Source organism: Microtus oregoni, unplaced genomic scaffold, assembly GCF_018167655.1.
Source record: "Microtus oregoni isolate MIOR12 unplaced genomic scaffold, Mior012 000042F_ref0000377, whole genome shotgun sequence".
Classification (NCBI taxonomy): domain Eukaryota; kingdom Metazoa; phylum Chordata; class Mammalia; order Rodentia; family Cricetidae; genus Microtus; species Microtus oregoni.
In genome coordinates this window covers 1270554-1291838 of record NW_024543209.1, presented here as the reverse complement: position 1 = coordinate 1291838, position 21285 = coordinate 1270554, and the positions used below count along the sequence as shown (strand labels likewise).

The window sequence follows — 21285 nt, the reverse complement described above, 5'->3', positions numbered from 1 at the left end:
ACGTGGTGACATGACAGAATTGTTGACTCCTCATGGGAGGCCTTACCCTCACTGAGGAGCAGATGGGGAAGAAGGGAGGGAGGGGGAACTGGGATTAGTATGTAAAAAATATATATTAAAATATATGTATGTGTGTGTATGTGTGTGTAAAAGCTTCATTGAGATTTATTTCCTCCTCTTTTTTCAGCCCTAAGGAAGCACTAATCTGTTTTTTATTTATTGCCCCTCTTTGAACATTTCGTAGAAATAAAATCATACAATGTTTGAAGACTTGTGTCTGGCTCATCCTTGCTATAGCACATGTTCGTACTTTGGGGGGTTAAATAATATCCAGTGTATGGATTACCACATTTTGTCCATTTCAGCACTACACTTTTGGTTCTTTTGACTAATGCAGTCATAAATACTCACGTGGAGGTTTTTAAGTCGAAATATGGGTTGTTTGGCTGTATCACTAGAAGTGCAATTATTAGATCAAATAGAACTACTAGATAATGACTGGTATGTTCATCACTTCTCTGATTACTGCCTATTTGTTTTTCTTTTTTTTTTTGAGAATACTTTTTTAGTTTCTATGATCAAACTCACATAGGTATGAACTTACATATTTAGTACAGTGCATTAACCCTGTACAAATGAGAAAAATTAAATTTAACATTTCCAGACCAATATGGCTATAAATTTTTGTGCAGTGCCAACTCAACATGGCATACTGAGATACCTTTTCTCAAAGTTGATAACACAGCTAAAGTTTACTAAAATCCGTATTGTGCGTGTATGTGCGTATGTGTGTGTAGAGACCAATAAAAGCAGTATATCATCAATAGGTTACTGCCTCTTTGTATATTGTCTTTGGAGAAATATCTTTTTAAAATTTAAGTTGTCAGAATGTCTCTGGTGCGTCACTAGGTATGCTAATGCATACTTTATTTTTTTGGTTTTTTTGAGACAGGGTTTCTCTGTGGTTTTGGAGCCTGTCCTGTAACTAGCTCTTGTAGACTAGGCTGGTCTCGAACTCACAGAGATCCACCTGCCTCTGCCTCCCAAGTGCTGGGATTAAAGGCGCGCGCCACCACTGCCTGGCTGCTAATGCATACCTTTAATCCCTGCCCTCAGAACCAGAAGCATTCATTTAGCTCCTTGTGAGTTCCTGGCCAGCCTGGTCTATATAATGAGTTCCAGAATAGCCCAAGTTACATTTAGAGACCCCGTCTCAAACAAATAAACAAACAAACAGAAAATGTCTGAAATTGTTTTCATTAGTGATGAAATTGGTTCTGGCTTTTGGTAATTATTATAAATTAAAAATATCTATTATAAATATTATAAATATATTTAGTAGTAAGGCTTTCTCTATTTTACTTTAGTGCAGAATCTTTTTTTAAAAAAGATTTATTTAATTATATATACAGTGTTCTTCATGCGTGTATCCCTGCAGGTCAGAAGAGAGCACCAGATCGTATTAGAGATGGTTGTAAGTCACCATGTGGTTGCTGGGAATGGAATTCAGGTCCTATGGAAGAACAGCCAGTGCTCTTAACCTCTAAGCCATCTCTCCAGCTCTAGTCCAGAATCTTATAGGAATCTAAACTGTAAGAATGCTATAAATGAATATTTAGGCAATTGGCTGTTAGAATGATTTCCAGAAGGTCCAATTTATATTTCTGGTGCCAGGTTTGTGTGTATCTTTACCTGTGCAGCCCCTGCCCTATACCAGGGCCTGGCACATACTAGACAAGTACTTTGCCATGAGATCCTGGTAGTAGTAATTATATATTCCTGTTCAGTTGAGATGTCACTTGTTTTTAATTTGCATTTATCTACTACTAGTGAGATCCTAACTTTGCAAATGTAGTCATTTGTTTTATGAGTCTTTTAGTTTATGTCTTTTATTTTTAGTTTTTATCTTTTCCTCATCATGCTTATATTAAACATTTTTCTCAGTTCATTGCCACACCAACTCTAGTGTCATCTGTGTGACATGACATATGTCATTATCCCGGATGGGAGTTACATGTCCTATGGGACTAGGCTTCCTGGAGGTCAATGGCAGACGGCCTGGTATCAGCCGCCGTTGAGGCATAGATGGGTTTCTCGATTAGCTGGCTATGCGGGATATGGGCTTTACACAATCTCTTTTATGAGCTAGTTCCAGGACAGGAACCAAAAGCTACGGAGAAACCCTGTCTCAAAAAATCCAAAAAAAAAAAATAATAATGATATTCTTTATATCTACAAGACAAGGATTATCTCTTCAGGAACAGCTCTGGGATAGGGAAGCACAGTATGGGAATGTATAAAACTACAGCAAAACCCTTGCCATACACAGGGTGTATGATGAGCAAGGGAACAGAAGGGTTAATGTTGATGGACAAAAAGTGTTATATTATACTTTGAATTTTATGGATAGACTTGCTAGATCCCGACCCCCATGGTGTCTGCTGCATAAAAAGGTACAAAGAAGTATATTTCAGCAGATGCAGAGAGCTGTCAGGCACATTTGGTCACTAGATGAGATAAAGAAAGGGTTAGAAAGAAAGCCTGCAGGAGGGCCATGAAAGCAGCCATGTAAGCGATAATGAAACAGAAGCTTTCTATTCGTAGATAAGATGAAACCACTTGTCTGAGGTTTACGTTCCCAGGGACAAGAGTTCCTCTTCAAAGGGTGTTTTATGTCTAACACCTGTTCCTGAAAATATGCTTTTCTTAGAAATCACTGATGTAACTTAAAGAAGCTTTCATACTGTGCCGACTGATGATACATGACCTTCTGATTTGTTCCTTGTTTAAATACTATATAATGAAAACATGAATTCAGTAAAATTGCAGCAGATTCCAACCACTCTCTGTGTATTGTGTCTGTCTGTCATCTCCAACCTCGTGCCTTCTTGAGTACCAAGACACTGCTTCTCCCACAGTCTGAGTGGCTCCACTGAGCCGGTCTGTGGCAGTTCATGACTTTTTTTCTAAAGTGACTTTTATTTAGATATTTTGAGTTTTGATATAATCATTTTTGCTAGTTTTTTCCTGTTGTTCATTTAGAAAGTTTTTTAAAAATTCATTCCTCCTAATATTTGTGACTTCAATATTCAATTTATATGATTAATTTGGAAATCATTTTAAGTTTTAGTAACTACTGAGTATAATTTAATTTGCTTAAACTCTTATTTTATCATTTCTCATCAATTTTCTATTTGCATATTTTAAAAGTAATTTTGTCTGATTTGAAAGACAATCTGCTCTTATGCATATACTTTTTATCTTTATTTTAGACTAAAGAGAAATTATCTTCTATTATAACTGACCTCAACATAATCATGGAGCCCACAGAGTATTCAGAATTAAGTGAATTTGCATCTAGGTAAGCTGTTTTACAAATTTAATTGCTTTGTGGTTGATTTTTGCTCTACAGGTTTTAGAATTTTTTATATAATTTTTTGCTTTCTGTTTTTTAATATATTTAAATATTTTTCTTTTTAAAAATTTTATGTGTATGGGTGTTTTACCTGAATGTATGTTTGTATACCATGTATGTGCAGTGCCTGTGAAGACCAGAAAAGGTCACTGAATGTATGCTGTTGACCTTTCAGCTGGATCTTTTAACACATTAATCATAACTTTCAGTTTGAGACTGGGTTTCCCTCTGTGGACATAACTGGTTTCAAGCTTTCACTCTTCGACCTTACGTTCTTTGTAGCTGAGATTACATGCCAAACCTTAGATATATTAGAACTCCCATTTAACAGATACCAAACTTTGACTCATCTTTGAGTCCAGGTCTGCTGATTGGTTAACAGTGGGTTAAATCGTCTTAATTTTTGATTTAATGATAGACATTGCCTGTGGAAAAACAAACTGAAGCTGAGTACTTGTGGCCAACATTTTATCACGCTGTCAATGTGGGGAACTAACTCAATGGCAGCCAACAGTGGAGCTGGATTTGGGATTATTATTATTATTGCTATTTTAAAGATATATTTTTATTTTTAATTATGTGTATGTGCACATGAGTTCAGGTACCCTCAGAGTCCAGGAGCAATCCCCTGGAGCTGGAGTTACAGGCCCAGACAAGGGTGCCTAGAATTGCATTTAGGTACTCTTCAAGTACTTGGTGTTTTCTTCTGAGGTATCTCTGCATCAGGATTTTTTTTTCTTTGCGTTATGGAGGGTGTGTTGAGGGTTGTCTCTCTCTGTTACATAGGCTGCCCTAAAATTGTGATCATCTTGCCCTGTCTTCCCAATGTTGGGTCCCAGGGGTGTACAAATAATGGGTACAGACCACCAAAATTTAGGAACAAGAGCCATACTTTATTCCAGTCACTGCGGGGCAAAAAAAAAAACAAAAAAAAAAAACTTGCACCTCACTAGGGCCACGGGTCAGAGTTAAGCTTCTGACACTAAGACAATGAGAGCTGGTTTTGAGCCTCTTCTTAAAGTAAAAATCAAGCACCAGATATGGATCAAAGAGCTTTTACAATCTTGAAGTCAGGCTTAAAATTATGTTACATTTTAAGATTTACACCGTTTTGATTATAGGATACTAACTTAAGATGTTTGAGAAAGCCTGTGGCTGGCACAGCTGCTTTTTGCTGTCCCTTAGAGAATGCAAGGCAGAGAAAGAAAATAGAGTCCCATCGGAGAGTTAAAAGTTAAGGGAATGCAACGCAGGGAGTTCCATAGAGGTAATAGTTCGAAGCTAACCTTTGCCCACCATAATCGTCTAGCTGGAAGGGAGAAAGCAAAAGTTAAAATGTTTACCTCTGTTCACAGTAGCTATAGCAGCTCTTAAGGCAGAAAGCAATAGTTAAAAGCTAAAAGTGGGGGGCTGGAGAGATGGCTCAGAGGTTAAGAGCAGTGCCTGCTCTTCCAAAGGTCCTGAGTTCATTTCCCAGCAACCACATGGTGGCTCACAACCATCTGTAATGAGGTCTGGTGCCCTCTTCTGGCCAGCAGGCATACACACAGACACAACATTGTATACATAATAAATAAATATTTAAAAAAAAAAAAGCTAAAAGTGGCTGTCAGCTTCAGTTTTCCTAGAATGTGTTTAGGCTTACGATTTTTATATTCTGGGTTCTTCATCAAGTGGCTGAGATTGCAGGCATGTGCCACCACTGATCAGTGTTGGTATAGGTTCACAGACCCAATGAATGCCTTGTCCCTTCCATGGAACTAGACAGATTTCACCTCTGTTCCTCTTTCAGAAGCAGTTATTCTTTGTCTTGGCATCAGGAGTGGTCTTAGGCCTCTCCCAGAGGCAGATGGATTGACCTCCCTTCCAAATTCTTGGAAGCCATGGATTTGTTTTCTTTCATTGCTTTGCCATCTCACCTTCAGTCACTTAAAGTTTCTGATTCTGACAAGGGTTGAGGCTTCATGCCTGTACTTCAGCAACAGTTGATCACTTTTTGCATGTCTGTGTTACTGATAGTTCTTTCTAGACTTCCACCATGGCCAAGTCTATTTGATACAATGCTTGTGTGTGTGTGGTTCATTTCTCTCAAAGATGGACAAACTGTGTCTTAGAAATATTTAGAAGAAATATTTCATATCGAAACCCATTTATACCCATTCTTTTACATGTTGAGGATAGTTGACTTCCGTATAGTGACAGAGTAATTAGGATAGAAATTGTTACACTCAGATCATGGGGGTTCCCCCAAAACCGTGATGGTGTCTGCACTCTTTTATAAAAGCAAAGAGCCTTTATTCAAACTTAAGCTTGAACTCTCCATCTGTCTAACACAACAGTTGAGAGCAGAGAGTGCCAAGCCCAGCTGGGGTAGGGTTTTTATCATAGTAGAGATTGGGTTGAAGGAATTTCCAGGGTTCAGGACCCTGATTGGCTGACATTTGTCTAGGGGTGTTGGCAAAAAGGGAATATGTGAGTTCTGGGCTCAGTCTAGTGTTCTTTATCTAATCTTATCTAATGGTTGGAATGTCAGATACTTCCCTTTAGATGTTGGCCCTCTCTGGGTGGTGTCAGCTTATGGCTTTTTCTGGAACCTGGTGCTGCTTGCCTTGGCAGTTGTGTGACCAGGCTGCCCTGGGCTCCATATTCCCCACTTTTCACAAGTATCAATGACAGGACCCAATCATGGGTCCTGCTTGCCTAGGGAATAGGGGGTGGTATTGGGACCTCAGTACCATTAGCTTACAGATTTTTCTAGGGCAGTGACATTCGCATCAATTGTCATTCTTAAAGCCCTGTAGCTTTTTATCTTTGAGTGCAGTCAGATTATAATCCTGAATGATTTATATAGGAATAATAGTTTTATAAGGCCATATAATACCTCTTTGATTCTGCATAAAGAAGGTCAAGTGTCTTATTGCAGAGTTATTTTGTTTCATAAATCCATCAATTGACAGTTCTGAGCCTATTTTCATAGTATGTCAATGGGCCTTATAGGTAGTCATTTTGTCCCCTATGTAAGGGAGTTTTCTTTTGACTTAGCTTTTCAACCAGGGAGCACAGGACAGTGTGTTCTTTCCTATAACTACTTCCTGCTGACTTTGGGGCATTGTCAGGGGCCAAGAAGGCTGAAATGCTAGTCAAAAGCAAAGAAGGAATTCAGACAATGAGGTATTTATCAGAAGCATCTGGTTCGTAGACTCTGTTGAAGAGATGGGGAGCATTTACATGGGCTGGACTGGTCCACATCAGCTTTTAGCAAGTCCAGGGCTCGCAATTATTTAGAGCAGGTTGTAGTCAGCAACTGATGCATACATGTGTCTGCCAGCCAAGTGGAAACTTGTTGAGACAAGTTCAAACTAGGAACAGAAGTTAAAATTTATGTACTTAAAGGAAAATAATATTTGAAACTTTCAGGCCCATATTGAAATCCATATTATAGAAAAAAGCAGATAACAGGTATCTGTAAAACAGCAGGAATAGACTCATACCTTTGAGTCCTAGCAAAAACTATAGATTTGGGTTAGAAGCATGTATTTTTTTCTGCTGTCCAGAGAGCCAGGTATGGATTGGACAGTGATGTCTTTGACCTGATAAGAAACACCCATACAGTTTATTACCAACATGACAAGTAAAATAAATTACCCAAATGGTGGTATCTTAAACCATTTTTTAAATCAAGAGACCTAGCAGCTTTAGAAAAAGCAAGGTTTGATTTTTATATATAAAATGAGCTAACAATCTAGCTATAGCCTTGTGGAAGGATTTGGATGCCTGTTGCTGCTAAGCTGACAGTTTGCTAGCCTAGTCATCAATACTTACAGAGATCCCAGAAGGATAAATAAATTATACCTGAGAACAGACCAAGTTGCTTCCGAATCTATTAAAAATGACAGGGACTAGTCCATTATAGTTAGCCATACCCAGGTCTCCATAGCATTGGAAATAGAAGTATCAGAACAGTTGTCTTAGCCAAGCATGTATGGTAATTTTTTTTTCCTGTGGAAGAGGTGCTTGGAAAAGACCAACTTTATTTTGTCCAGGCAAAAGTGGTACAATCAGTTTTACAATATCCTGTTGTTTGTACACAGTCTAGGCCAGATCCTGGAAGCAGGTATTGCATTAGGGCATCTTGCCCAGTTGTCAGCATCATCATAATCCAGGTGGAGACATCATGGTATCCCATAATTCTTGGAACCTTAGGTCAATGCTAAGATCTGGGAGTCTCTGTCTAATATAAGCTTTTTAATCACCATTTTAAATGCCATATTCTGCAGATCTCTGAAGTATTTGAGGACTGCCTAGCTTTATCTGATTAGACAAACTTTGTTTCTAAGTACTTGTTTTAAGCTTGACTTTAAAAACATATACAGGGAACTAAATAAGATTTATCCCTGTAATTATATCAGTGCTTTAAGGATGACAATTAACTTGTATTTCCTATCAGTCTATAATACGTTATCAGCTTTTATAAGACTAGAACTTTACATTCTGTCAGGTTTAGCCTTAAAAATAGTGATTTTCAGTTGAAGCTAATAAACTAAACTAGTCATTCTGAGGGTAAGAACAGAACAAATTTGTTTGCAACTGTTAATGCTGCCTCCTTAGAAGGCAAGGAAAGTCAACAAGGAAAAGATTCCTTGCCGAAATGGGAGCAGGAGGAGAGCCCAGGAACTAGCATTGCCCTTGACAAGTTCTAAGGCACCACAACCACAGGTACCGGAAGGGCCACAAGTTTATTTTTCCAGAGATAAGGAGGGTGACACCCTTTTTAGGGACTAAGAATGTTCTCCAAATCCCTGAGGAAGTGGGAGCTTTATCTGAGTACCTGACCTTGGGAAAAGAATTTTGTAGTTTTATCTCTGTTGTTGTGAGCCTTACAAAACAACAATTTTTCAATTGAAGTTCCTCCTATTATCAATACAAAAATTTTATATGACTCAATTTATCCAAATAGCTGAAGCCCAACAAAGTTGGCAAAGACAAGGAGGCTAGACATACATTTTTAAGCCTGAATAGACCTTCTATAAAAACCTAAGACACCTAGGCTATGTAATGAGACCCTATTTTAGAAAAAAAAGAAAAGCGTTGTTCCAGCAACACCTGTACACACAAACTCTTTGTACTGTTACTCTGCAACTTTTAACTCCTGGCAAAGCCAAAATTTACCTATTTACCCATCAAAGCACATTTGTGCTGTTTTCAGAGTTTTGTGAATATACCATATTAGAATTATATATGTATCATGTTGGTAAAATGTATAGTAGGGCCTAGAAGGATGGTCCAGCGGTTAAGAGCATTTCTTTTTTAAAAAGATTTATTAATTTATCATGTATACAGTATTCTGCCTGTATGTATACCAGCATGACAGAAGAGGGAACCAGCTCTCATTACAGATGGCTGTGAGCCACCATGTGGTTGCTGGAAATTGAACTCAGGACCTTTGGAAGCGTAGGCAGTACTCTTAACCACTGAGCCATCTCTCCAGCCCCCTTAAGAGCATTTCTTATCCTTTCAAAGGACACAGTTTTGATTTTAGGAACCCATATAGTAGCTCATGACTATCTGTAACTCCAGTTCTAGGGTATCACATGCCCTCTTCTGATCTCTGAAGATACCAGTCATGCACATGTGCACATACATACATGTAGCCAAACACTAATATAAAATACATAAGTCTAATATAAACTGTTTTTATAAATTATATGATAGCTGACTTTACTATTTCAAGAGAGACACTATATTTCCATTATCCACAATAATAACCTTTCACTGAAGTGTAATTTTTCTATTAGTCTCAGTGTGCTTGCTTAATAAATTTAGCTTTATTATGTTATATATATGTATATATAGATAATGAAAACTTTGTACATGCAAGATTTGATATTATTTTGATTTTAGGCTTTCACTAGGAGCCTTGGAATGTATCCTTCATACTCCTCACTCATGTAGGATGCATCCCGAGACTTCTGGTGAGTGTAAATTTTCTTTTCCCTAGAACAAGTAAGCAAAGTTGGAATCATGACTCATATAAGGATTATGTTTGACATGTTTAACTTTATAATAAATTGCAAACTGTTTTCCGAGGTGATCATACTATTATTCAACACCAACACTGTATGAGAGTGAATGATAATATTTAAGTGAAATAATTACTAGCATATTGATTTCTAGGAGAGCTTTGTAAAGTTTTTAATTCAGAATTTCTTCTTTTGCTTTGCTTTGTTTTTAAGGAGACATTTGGAATCACTTTGGTTTTCTGACCACTTTAGTTGAAATTGAAATGTTTTTGCCAACATTTTGTGAACAATCCATAGCATCTGTTTTACATTTGCTAACATTTGGACTTTCCCTAGGAAAAACGGATACATTGTAATCAACTCTACTGTGCTAAGAGTCCCCCATACACTCTATATGTAATTGAAAGCTATGCATGCTATAATAATAGTAATCTTGATAAGTACAAAAGAACTATATTTCTAAAGTTCTTTTAAAAATTACATTACTTTCATTAGGTTGGTGTTTGGGTATCTGTGTACTCTGGACAATTCTTTTTGTTGTTGTTGTTTTTCAAGACAGAATTTCTCTATGTAACAGCCCTGGCTATCCTAGAACTAACTTTGTAGGCCAGGCTGACTTTGAACTCACTGAGGTCTGCCAGCCTCTGTCTCCCAAGTGCTGGGATTAAAGGAGTGTGCCACCACTGCCAGCACTAGCTCACACACTCATGCTCGCGCTCTCTCTCTCTCTCTCTCTCTCTCTCTCTCTCTCTCTCTCTCGTCGTTGTTGTTGTGTTTATTTTTTGCTTACTTGGTTGATGGAAAATAGATAAATCTTGTCTCTTTGCTTTATGTGCCATATTGAAGAAATTAATCCATTTCACTGGTTTTCTTTTTCAGTGTATATCCTTTGGAAAGTAATTTGTTTACTCAGAACTCCTTTTTTTTTTTTATCTGTCTGTCTGTTATTTTGAGTTTTCGAGACAGGTTTTCTCTGTAGCTTTGGAACCTGTTCTGAAACTAGCTCTTGTAGAACAGGCTGGCCTTGAACTCACAGAGATCTGAAAGATTCTGTCTCCCAAGTGCTGGGATTAAAGGTGTGCACCACCACCGCCCAGCTGTTTATTTATTGGTTTTTTGAGACAATTTCTTTTTGTAGGCTTAGCTGTCCTGGAACTAGCTCTGTAAATCAGGCAGGCCTCAAACTCACAGAGATCCACGTGTCTCTGCTTCCTAAGTGCTGGGATTAAAGGTGTATGGCACCACTGCCCAGCAGACAAAATAATTTTTAAAAAACAAATAACAACAAAACAACCCTATTGCTCCCTTTCTACATTTCCACCATGTACTAACTATTGCCATTCTACTTTGTTTTTTTTTATACATTTTTTATTGATATTTATTGAGCTCTACATTTTTCTCTGCTCTCCTCCCCGCCTCTCCCCCCCACCCTTACCCTCCCCCAAGGTCATCATGTTCCCAGTTTACTCAGGAGATCTTGTCTTTTTCTACTTTCTACTTCCAGTGTAGATTAGATCTATGTAAGTCTCTCTTAGTGTCCTCATTGTTGTCTAAATTCTCTGGGATTGTGGTTTGTAGGCTGGTTTTCTTTGCTTTATGTTTAAAAACCACCTATGAGTGAGTGCATGTGATCATTGTCTTTCTGTGTCTGGGTTACCTCACTCAAAATAATGTTTTCTGGATCCATCTATTTTCCTGCAAAGTTCAAGTTGTCGTTATTTTTTTCTGCTGTGTAGTACTCCATTGTGTAAATGTACCACATTTTCCTTATCCATTCTTCAGTTGAGGGGCATTTAGGTTGTTTCCAGGTTCTGGCTATGACAAACAAAGCTGCTATGAACATAGTTGAGCACATGTCCTTGTGGCACAATTGAGCATTCTTTGAATATATATCCAAAAGTGGTGTTACTGGGTCTTGAGGAAGATTGTTTCCTAATTTTCTCAGAAATCGCCACACTGACATCCAAAGGGGCTGTACCAGCTTGCATTCCCACCAGTAATGCAGAAGTGTTCCCTTTTCCCCACAACCTCTCCAACATAAGTTGTCATCAGTGGTTTTGATCTTGGCCATTCCTACAGGTGTAAGATGGAATCTCAGAGTTGTTTTGATTTGCATTTCTCTGATGACTAAGGATGTTGAACATTTCCTTAAGTGTCTTTCAGCCATTTTAGATTCCTCTGATGAGAGTTCTCTGTTTAGGTCTGTACTCTTTTTTTTTTTATTGGATTATGTGATCTTTTGGTGTCCAATTTCTTGAGTTCTTTGTATATTTTGGAAATCAGACCTCTGTCTGATGTGTGGTAAGTAAAGATCTTTTCCCATTCTATAGGCTGTCATTTTGTCTTGTTGACCATGTCCTTTGATTTACTAAAGCTTTTCAGTTTCAGGAGGTCCCATTTATTAATTGTTTCTCTCAGTGTCTGTGCTGCTGGGGTTATATTTAGCAAGTGGTTCCCTGTGCCAATGCATTCAAGTGTACTTTCTCTTCTATAAGCTTCAGTGCGGCTGGCTTTATGTTGAGGTCTTTGATCCATTTGGACTTGAGTTTTGTGCGTGGTGATAGATATGGGTCTATTTCATTCTTCTACATGCTGATATCCAATTATGCCAGCACCACTTGTTAAATATGCTTTTTTTCCCCCATTTGTTATTTTTTGCTTCTTTATCAAAGATCAGGTGTTCAAAGATGTGTGGGTTGATATTCAGGTCTTCTATTTGGTTCCATTGGTCCTCCTATCTGTTCTTTTGCCAATACTAGGCTGTTTTCAATACTGTAGCTCTGTAGTAGAGATTGAAATCAGGGATTGTGATGCCTCCAGAAGTTCTTTTATTGCATAGTTATCCTGGTTTTTTTGCTTTTCCAAATGAGGTTGAGTATTGTTCTTTCAAGGTCTTTGAAGAATTTTGATGGGCATTGCGTTGAAGTTTTTTGATTTTTTTTAAGTACATCAAATATTTCATTAAAGTAGAATTTAAATTACTTGGTACAAGTAAAAAGGTAACACAGAACATTCAACAAAACCGCTTAGGAGTTTATTAGAGGGGGCATGTACAGGCCTGTGGAAGTCAGTGTGCAGAGAGAGAGAGAGAAAGAGCTGAAGATGGCGCCTCCAGCTTTTAAGGGCTGCCTAGCACATGCGCACAGGGGCTCATGCACCTGCGTGGTACGCAGATGTTGCATGTGGGTCATTTGGAGTCCTTTAAGATTCTCGGGGCCATTAGGCACTTCTGCCTGAGAGCCCTCCACATATGTATGGCTCTGGAACCCGGAAGTGTCGGCCATGTTGTGTAGCTGAATCATTACATGAATTATGAAGTATTTGTCTTTTGGGGGTAGAGACTGGCTTTAGTTAGTACAATATTTTTTAAAATTTAAATTGATTTTGACTGATACATTGAAAAAATTAAAAAATTCTTAATTATGCTGTTTTGATATATATTCATTGGATACTGTTTGAATCGAGTTAAATGTTATTTATTTCTTTACTAAAAAATTCTTGGGCTGGAGAGATGGCTCAGTGATTAAGAGCACTGCCTGCTCTTCCAAAGGTCCTGAGTTCAATTCCCAGCAACCACATGGTGGTTCACAACCATCTGTAATGAGATCTGATGCCCTCTTCTGGCCTATAGGCAGAGTACTGAGAATTCTGTATACATAATAAATAAATAAATCTAAAAAAAAATTCTTGCAGATTTCTGAAATGTATGGTACATTTTATATATAGACACTCTTGGTATAATATTAAGGTAGAGCCATAATAGTATGTTTGAGAAATTCTTTGTTTTAAAATAGAATTATGATGTAAATAAATATATTTTGGTCATCCATTTATTTGCCAGTGGACATAGAAGTCCTGTCTTAGTTAGGGTTCTATTGCTGTGAAGAGATACCATGACCAGGGCAACTCTTATGAGGGAATACATTTAACTGGAGCTGGCTTACAGTTCAAAGGTTTAGTCCATTATTGTCATGGCAGGAAGCATGGTGTCATACATACATGCATGGTACAGGAGAAATACCTGAGAGTTACACGTCTTGATTCCCAGGCGGCAGCAGGAAGAGACAGTGACACACTGGCCAGGCTTGAGCATCTGGAACCTCAAAGCCCAGTACCAGTGACACTTCCAACAAGATCACACTTCCTCCAACAAGGTCACACACATTTCCTAATAGTGCCATACCCTATGGGCCTATAGGGGCCATTTTTATTCAGACCTCCACAGGTCCTTTCCACATTTTAATTATTGTTATGAGAATGAGTATACAAGTATCTCTTAAGAGGAGACTGTTTTCCTGTCTTTTAGGCATATTCCCAGAAGTGAAATTGTTAGTGTGCATGGTAATTCTTACTTTTAATTTTTCTTTCATTCTTTTTTTGAGATGTGGTTTCTCTGTGGTCCTGACTGTCCTGGAACTTGTTCTGTAGACTAGACTGGCCTTGAACTGACAAGAGATCCACCTGCTTCTGCCTTCTGAGTGCTGGGATTAAAGGTGTGCACTACCACCTCCAGGCTCTCTAGTTTTTTTGAAGAACTGCCATTCTGTTTTCCCCAGTAGATACCTGCTGCTAGATAGTGTGTCTATGTGCATGTGTTTAATACAGTTAGCTATTGTGTTGAGTTTCTCTATTTTCTGCTCTCTGGCTACTATAAATATTATAACTGTCCTTTTCCTGCTTGCCTGGATCCTGAAAAGGACAAATGAAGCATAAAAGCTCACTAGCCCTTTATATCCAATGGAAACCCCTTCAGCTGGGATAAGTAGAAGTCTAAAGACATTCTGTCTGTTTTGTTTTGTTTTGTTGAGACAGGATTTCTCTTGTGTAGCAGTCCTGGCTGTCCTGGAACTAGTTCTGTAAACCAGGCTGACTTTGAGCTTACAGATCCACCTGCCTCTGCTTCAAGGGCGCTGTGATTAAAAGCATGCACCATCACTGCCCACAAAGTTCCTGTCTTTTATCTGCACCTCTGTGATCAGAGCAGTATCATCCATCAGAGCAGACAGATGCCAAAAATAGGGAGTACAGAGTCCCTTTTTCTCCACTCAGACTTCCCCAGAGAGCTGCAGTTGTACCAAGAGCTGAACTTGACTGAAATGAACCATAATTTGCTGACTGAGCCTTACAGTAGATGTTGGAAGCCTTACATAGATGCCAGATTTTCACAAGAACTCTATCAGACAGAGTTTACCAGTGGAATTGTCCTCGTGGGAAGATGAAATTTTTCGGTCATCATCTGAAAATCATCACACTGAAGAATTTCATTTTTCCCCTCCTTGTCGTGTTTTTATTAATTTCTTGGGAATTTCATATAATACACTCTGATCATACATGCTTCCCATTCCTTCCAGTTCCCTCTCACCCTTGTGTCCCCACCACTACCACCAAAAGTCCAATTTATGTTGGCCATGTACTCACTGGAGCCTGGTCAAACTCCCAGTGGCCATCCCTTTAAAGAGAATTGTGTCCTCCCTGTAGGCATTTTAGCTCAGATGGAAAGGGATTTGGCAGTTGGTAGCCAAGGAATACCTTGTCACAGTAAGCATAGCAGTTTACTGCCCTGGTCCAGGAAAAGGTTTCTCTAATGTAACAGCTCTGTTCTGGCAGGAGGTGGTTTCCCAAGGAAGGTATTACAGTTCTGCTCAGATCCCCTGGAGCGTAACAACTTTGTTATTACTAGGGAAAGTGTTACAGCCCTGCTCTTCTGAGGCTCCAGTAAAGTTATTTCTCTCCTCCACTTCATTTGGGCAAAAGAAGGTCTCACGGTTCTTTCATTCCAGAGATTTATTGGGAGGGAAGAATCCAGAAGAGTGGCCACCTCTGTCAGGGCAGAAAATGGCAGCGATAGCAAACTGAACAGGTACAGGGCTTATATAGGGCTTCTTATGGGCAAAGTTAGTCCAGGGAGAAGATATTCAGGGTGAGGATTGGTCAAATTTCAGTCTCTTGAGCTCAGATTGGCTAGATCTCGTGATCAGGGATTGGTTGGTTTTCTGCTCAGGGAGTGGTTGGTTTTCTGCTTAGTTGGGCAGGTACAGATTTGGTTCTGGTTTCAGAGCCAAAGTATATTCCTTCTACTAACACTTTTTAACTTTTTGGCTCTAATTTCAGGGCTAGAACATATTTCTTTCACTGGCTCTGATTTTAGGGCCAGGGTGGGTTTCTTTGACTGGCCCTTTTACCCTACACTTCTCCCACCCTCACCCTCCACCAGAAGCCATCAAATGTGAATAGCTACACTTTAGCATCTTCATCACAATTTTTAATGACTCTTCTATAGTTTCATGTCTGCACTGTTTCTTTTAAGGAGTGGGGGAGAGGTTGGTACAGAAGCCTTCAACGGCTCTCTTTCTCAGATAAGAGTCTGCATTGATACCACTGCAAAAGAAGCTTCTCTGCTTATAGCTGCTGGGGGCAGCTTGGATCATGGACATCAACATAGTTTCTAGTTGCAGCCCAGACATCCATGTTGTTTCCAGTAACAGCTCAGATCACAGCCATCAACATTGTTTCTGAGGATCACAAACATCAACAGCATGGTTTCTGACGTTGCTAGTAGGGATCATGGATGTCTTTTGAGGACATTTAACCCAGAAAATGAATCATACTTCATTTTGGATATTTTGTTGCTGCTCAGAGTCAGAAAGATATTGGGATTGAGAATGTCTGAGAGCAGGACCTGTGAATGCTCCAAGCTGCTGTGTACCCTGACCTCAGTACCAGCTACCCGGCCATTACCACAGGCAACTTCATCATGTTTGCAGCCTGTGGGCAATACTGCCCCCTGCTGCCAGTGCCTTCCTAGCAAGTGGGACCAGCTCTACTCAGCAATGATATGATCTCAGCATGCTCCCAAGCCTGTCACCACTACTGTTGCCCTAGTTCTGCTTCTCTGCGCCACACATGCCTCTCAGGTATCCCAGGCAGGACCATCAAGTGTGCAGCCTGGGAGCAGCAACATGTCCCTCTTGAAATATTTCTTAGAAATTTATCCACTCACTTTTGTGCTATATTTTTTATATTTTTTTATTTGATTCTGTGGGGATTGTAATATACACAATCTGCTTTTTTTTTAATTTTTTTTTTGGTTTTTCAAGACAGGGTTTCTCTGTGGCTTTGGAGCCTGTCCTGGAACTAGCTCTTGTAGACCAGGCTGGTCTCGAACTCACAGAGATCCGCCTGCCTCTGCCTCCCGAGTGCTGGGATTAAAGGCATGCGCCACCACCGCCCGGCTAAATAATTTTCTTGTAGTAGATTGTTTTGGCTTCTTTTTTTTTTTTTTTTGGTGCCGTGACTCGGATTCGAACCGTGTTTTGGCCTTTTTAAATTATTGGTTTCAAAGTCTTCATCTGTATTTTTTTTTTCAAGACAGGGTTTCTCCGTGGTTTTGGAGCCTGTCCTGAAACTAGTTCTTGTAGACCAGGCTGGTCTCGAACTCAGAGATCCACCTGCCTCTGCCTCCCGAGTGCTGGGATTAAAGGTGTGTGCCACCACCGCCCGGCTTTCATCTGTATTTTTGAAAATTTCTTTTGGATATAGAATTCTTAGTTGACAGTTTGAGCTTTTAGGGTGTTCCCCCCCCAAATACTTTAAAGATACCCAAATATATTAACTATTTGACATGAAGTCTGTTGTATTTCCTCTCATTGTTCTCTATTAATGAAACTGGTTTATAAGTTGGTTGTGATAGTAGTACTCAACTCTGTTTATTTGACATTAATTATAAAATTGTTTATCAAAGAAGTTTGTTATATCTGAATTTAAAATACAAGTACTGTAAGGATACTATGCACCGGTATAGGCTACGAATACAATAATGAATAAACTAGTTTCTGGTTTTACAAAGCCTAGTGCCAACATCCTAGCTGTGATAGACAAGAGAAAGAGATACCTTGAGGTAGCACATGAGATGCAATTATCACTGATTTACTAGCAGGAAGTCTAAGAGGGAAAATAAACTTACTAACACAGAGGCCATAAATAGCACTACTCAGGGTTGAAAGTCCATTGGTGGCCAGGTGGACTGGCAACATTTATCTTCTCTACACAGTGTTGCTTCACCAAAGCCAAATGGTACTCATCTTCTCTATATTATTCCTAGAGTCCTTTGGTGATGGGCTGGAAGAAAATTGTCAGTTGTCAGAGGTCCGGTGCTTGCTGGCCTAGACAAGTGGCACCTCAGTCTGTCGTGTCACCTCATTTAATGGTGCTGATCCTGTTCACAGTATTCTTTGAGGATCGATTGCAGCCTGCTGGACCAAGAGTACTTGTGCTTTTCACAGTGCTCCTTTTCTGTACCATTTATCACAAAACCAAATTTTATTGGTTAGATGCCATAAATATTGGCATTATTAGCTGGCTTTTGCTCTTTGTATGATTAGCATTCCAGTAACAGCTGACTTAGTGTATATGCAGAAAAGTAGTTTTTCTTTACAGATAATTCTAACTTGCCTAGTTCCCAGTGTATTTTGGAGAGGCTAACTTTAATTCTGGCCAGTGCAGTGGACCTTCTCTGTTCCCTTAGCAGAGAAGTGTGTTTCAGGGATAAGGTAGTTGATGCTGATGTTCCACTGTTTTTAGGGATCATGAATAAAGCTTACAAAGAAGTAAATGACTAAAATCATAAACATATGATAATTGATAATGGGAATACTACCAAGAGCTATTCCAAGAGCTATGGGAATATAAATGCCTACAGTATTCCACACATGGAGTCTTGCTAGCCCAGAGCTCCCACCCTCTAATGTGTGATTGGCCTTTCTTCTATTCAGCCCCAGCCTTCTGTGCCTAGGGTTCTCACTCAGGAACTTGTATGGGATGGAAACTTTGTTCCAGAAAGCACATTATTTTGCATTCATCAAATAAGATTTCCTGGAGAATGTGGCCTTTGAGTGGTTGGAAAGTTGTATAGATTCAAACAGTTGAGGACGTTCCTGGCTAATATAGTAGTTGGTGGCAATTAGCATTAGCTGTCACAGAACACACACTTACACAAGTGTAGGGATCAACGTATAGAAGGGCATCAAGGGTATTTTTAGTGTTAGTGTAACACGTTAATAAAAAATAAGAAATAAGTGTTAAGTGAGCCTATCATTTCATTCTAGTTATTAATCATAGCATCTTTCTCTTACAGAGCAGAAGAAAAAAGAGATTTGTTCATGTTTTTCCGAAGTCTACATTTTTTTGTGGAGTGGTATGAATATCGTAAGAACACATTTAAGCATTTTAAGGTAAAGTCTGAAGATTTTAAATTTAAATATATGTAGAAAATGAAGCTGGTGTTAATTTTGTTGATACACTCATAGTTTGCTTTCTTTTTTTGTTCTTTTTTGAGACAGGGTCTGACTATGTAGACAATAATATCCAGGGTCTGGATATTATGGAACTATGTAGACCAGACTGGCTTCAAACTCACAGACATCTGCCTGGCTCTGCCTCTCTAGTGCCGGGATTAATAGTATGCACTACATACGTGCTTTAAATTTCAAAGAATGGAGAATATTGTCACTGGTTTAATAAATTAGCAGTTATTTGTAATAAATGAGTGAGAAGTTTCTATATAAATCAATGGATAATTGATATTATGAACTTTTATTATTTTGACTATTCACTATGGTTAATTTATTGAGAATTTTATTTTTGAAAATTCAGCCTTTCAGGAGTACATAAAAAACAAAAAGAAATGCTAGTAAAGAATATATAGTGCCTGCTGTGGTGGTGCATGCATTTGAGCCCCACACTCATAAGGCAGGAGCAGGGAGGTCAGGATGAGTTTGAGGCCAGCTTGGTCTACATAGTGAGTTCCAGGCCAGCAAGTCTATGTACACTCTGCCTCAAACAACCTATTATATATTGTCACAAAGCAATATAATTGTAATTTCTATATCAGACTACTTTAAGCTGCTGTATTATTGCACATCTTGAGTATAAATATTGACGCTTGATTTTTATGAAGTAATTGTTTGCTTGTTCTGAAGGCGTAAGTCACAAACAATGCCACACCAGTTTGGAATTATGATTAATAGGGTGGTATTTATTTAAAGGGGAAAAAACTTACAGATCACCGTCCCAGACAACAGCCCTCTGCGCAACCAGGAAGGGAGTCTAGTCGCTGGCCATAAGTGAAGAGAGAGAGGAGAGGGAAGTGGCTGCTTTTTTAAAGGGAGAGAGACCACGCCCCAATGGGCTGGTATCTCAGCGGCTATAGGCTGGAGGAGTGGAAGGATCTCCCGCAACATTGTTCATTTTGATTTTACACAGCTCTTTATTTCTTGTTTAATTTTTTTTAAAAAAAAACAATCTTTTCTATTTTACATACCAAGCCAGTTCCCCCTCCCTCCTCTCCTCTCACTGCCCCCACCTTTTCCCCACCCCAACCCCCATCCACTCCTCAGAGAGGGTAAGGCCTCCCATGGGGAGTCAACAGAGTCTGTCACATCATGATGAGGCAGAGCCAAAGCCCTCCCCAGTGTATCAAGGCTGAACAAGGTATCCGGCTCCAACTTGCATAAGGCCAAATTCGGCCCTCTGAATGTGGGTGATAGTTATGTGGCTTGGGCAGTTTGTGGGGCCACTGGCAGTGGGATCAAAATTTATCTCTAGTACATAAGTAATGGTTTTAAGTCTGACGGAAATACTTAAAGACTGCTTTTCAAAAAATTGTTTAGGGACATAATCAAAAGTTGGTTGTGTTATAATCCCTCAGGTCCTACTTATTTCCATAGCATTGTTATTAACAGCTGTCAGCCACACAAAAACCTGAATGAATCAGTGTAAATAATATTTCAAGGTTCTAGTCCTTCAAAAGCCTAACCTATGGCTGTTATTTTAAAGATTAGTACTAATTTGCCTGTATTTGGGTTCAGTTCTTTTCTTATTATTAAATGCATTCTCTTTGGTTGACTTAATAAAATTTGTCAGGTGTAAGGCTTTCTCCAGAATGAAACATGGGCAGTTTCCATACTGCAGTCCTTCAAGTAATTCTCATGATTTTGTTATATTTTCTTGTATGTGTACATGTATTTATTTCTGGGCTCTAATTTCTTATATCATGCACACATACTCTTTGAGTTATTGTGTTTTTATAATAAGTCTTTAAGTTAGTAGATGAGTCTACTCTCTTGCTTCTTTTTCAAGATTTTTTTGTTTGTTTATATGGGGTTTTAAATAATCCATATAAATTTTAGAGTAGATTATTTTTATGCTTCTGTAAAAAAAAATCATTGATACTTTCATAGGGATTTCATTGAATCTCGAGATTGTTTTATTGTCTTAATAATATAACATTTCCAGATCCACGAACATAGGTGTCTATTCTTTTATGTATGTTTTCTTAGTGTTCTATTGCTGTGAAGAGACACCACGACCAGTTTATAGAAGGAAACATTCAATTGGGGACTTGCTTACATTTCAGAGGGCAAGTAGTCCATTATCATGGTAGAGAGAATGGTAACAGGCCCATTATCCAGCATCATGGTGCTGGAGTAGTTGTGAGCTCACATCTGGTGCAGGCCTTGAGAGAGACAGTTAGCCTGGCATGGGCTTTTGAAACCTCAAAGGTCACCCCCGGTGACAACACTCCTCCAGCAAGACCATACCTCCTAATTCTTCTTAAAACAGTTTCAGCCGGGCAATGGTGGCGCACGCCTTTAATCTCATCACTCGGGAGGCAGAGGCAGGCGGATCTCTGTATGTTCGAGACTAGCCTGGTCTACAGAGCTAGTTCCAGGACAGGCTCCAAATCCACAGAGAAACCCTGTCTCGAAAAAACAAAAAAAAAAAAAGAAAAAAAACAGTTTCACTAAGCATTCTAATATATGTCAATGGGAATTATTATTATTTAAACCACCA

The 21285-nt window shown here is 38.9% G+C and overlaps 1 protein-coding gene across 1 annotated transcript in view; it reads left to right on the top strand.

Annotated features, from left to right (window-relative positions):
• The window catches only part of LOC121434066 (centromere protein P-like), a 190271-nt gene that overhangs the window by 15896 nt on the left and 153090 nt on the right, over positions 1–21285 (top strand). Inside the window, exons 4-5 of the mRNA XM_041632861.1 lie at positions 3273–3361; positions 18569–18665. Coding sequence (XP_041488795.1) covers positions 3273–3361; positions 18569–18665 — 186 coding nt within the window. The remainder of the gene's footprint in view (positions 1–3272; positions 3362–18568; positions 18666–21285) is intronic.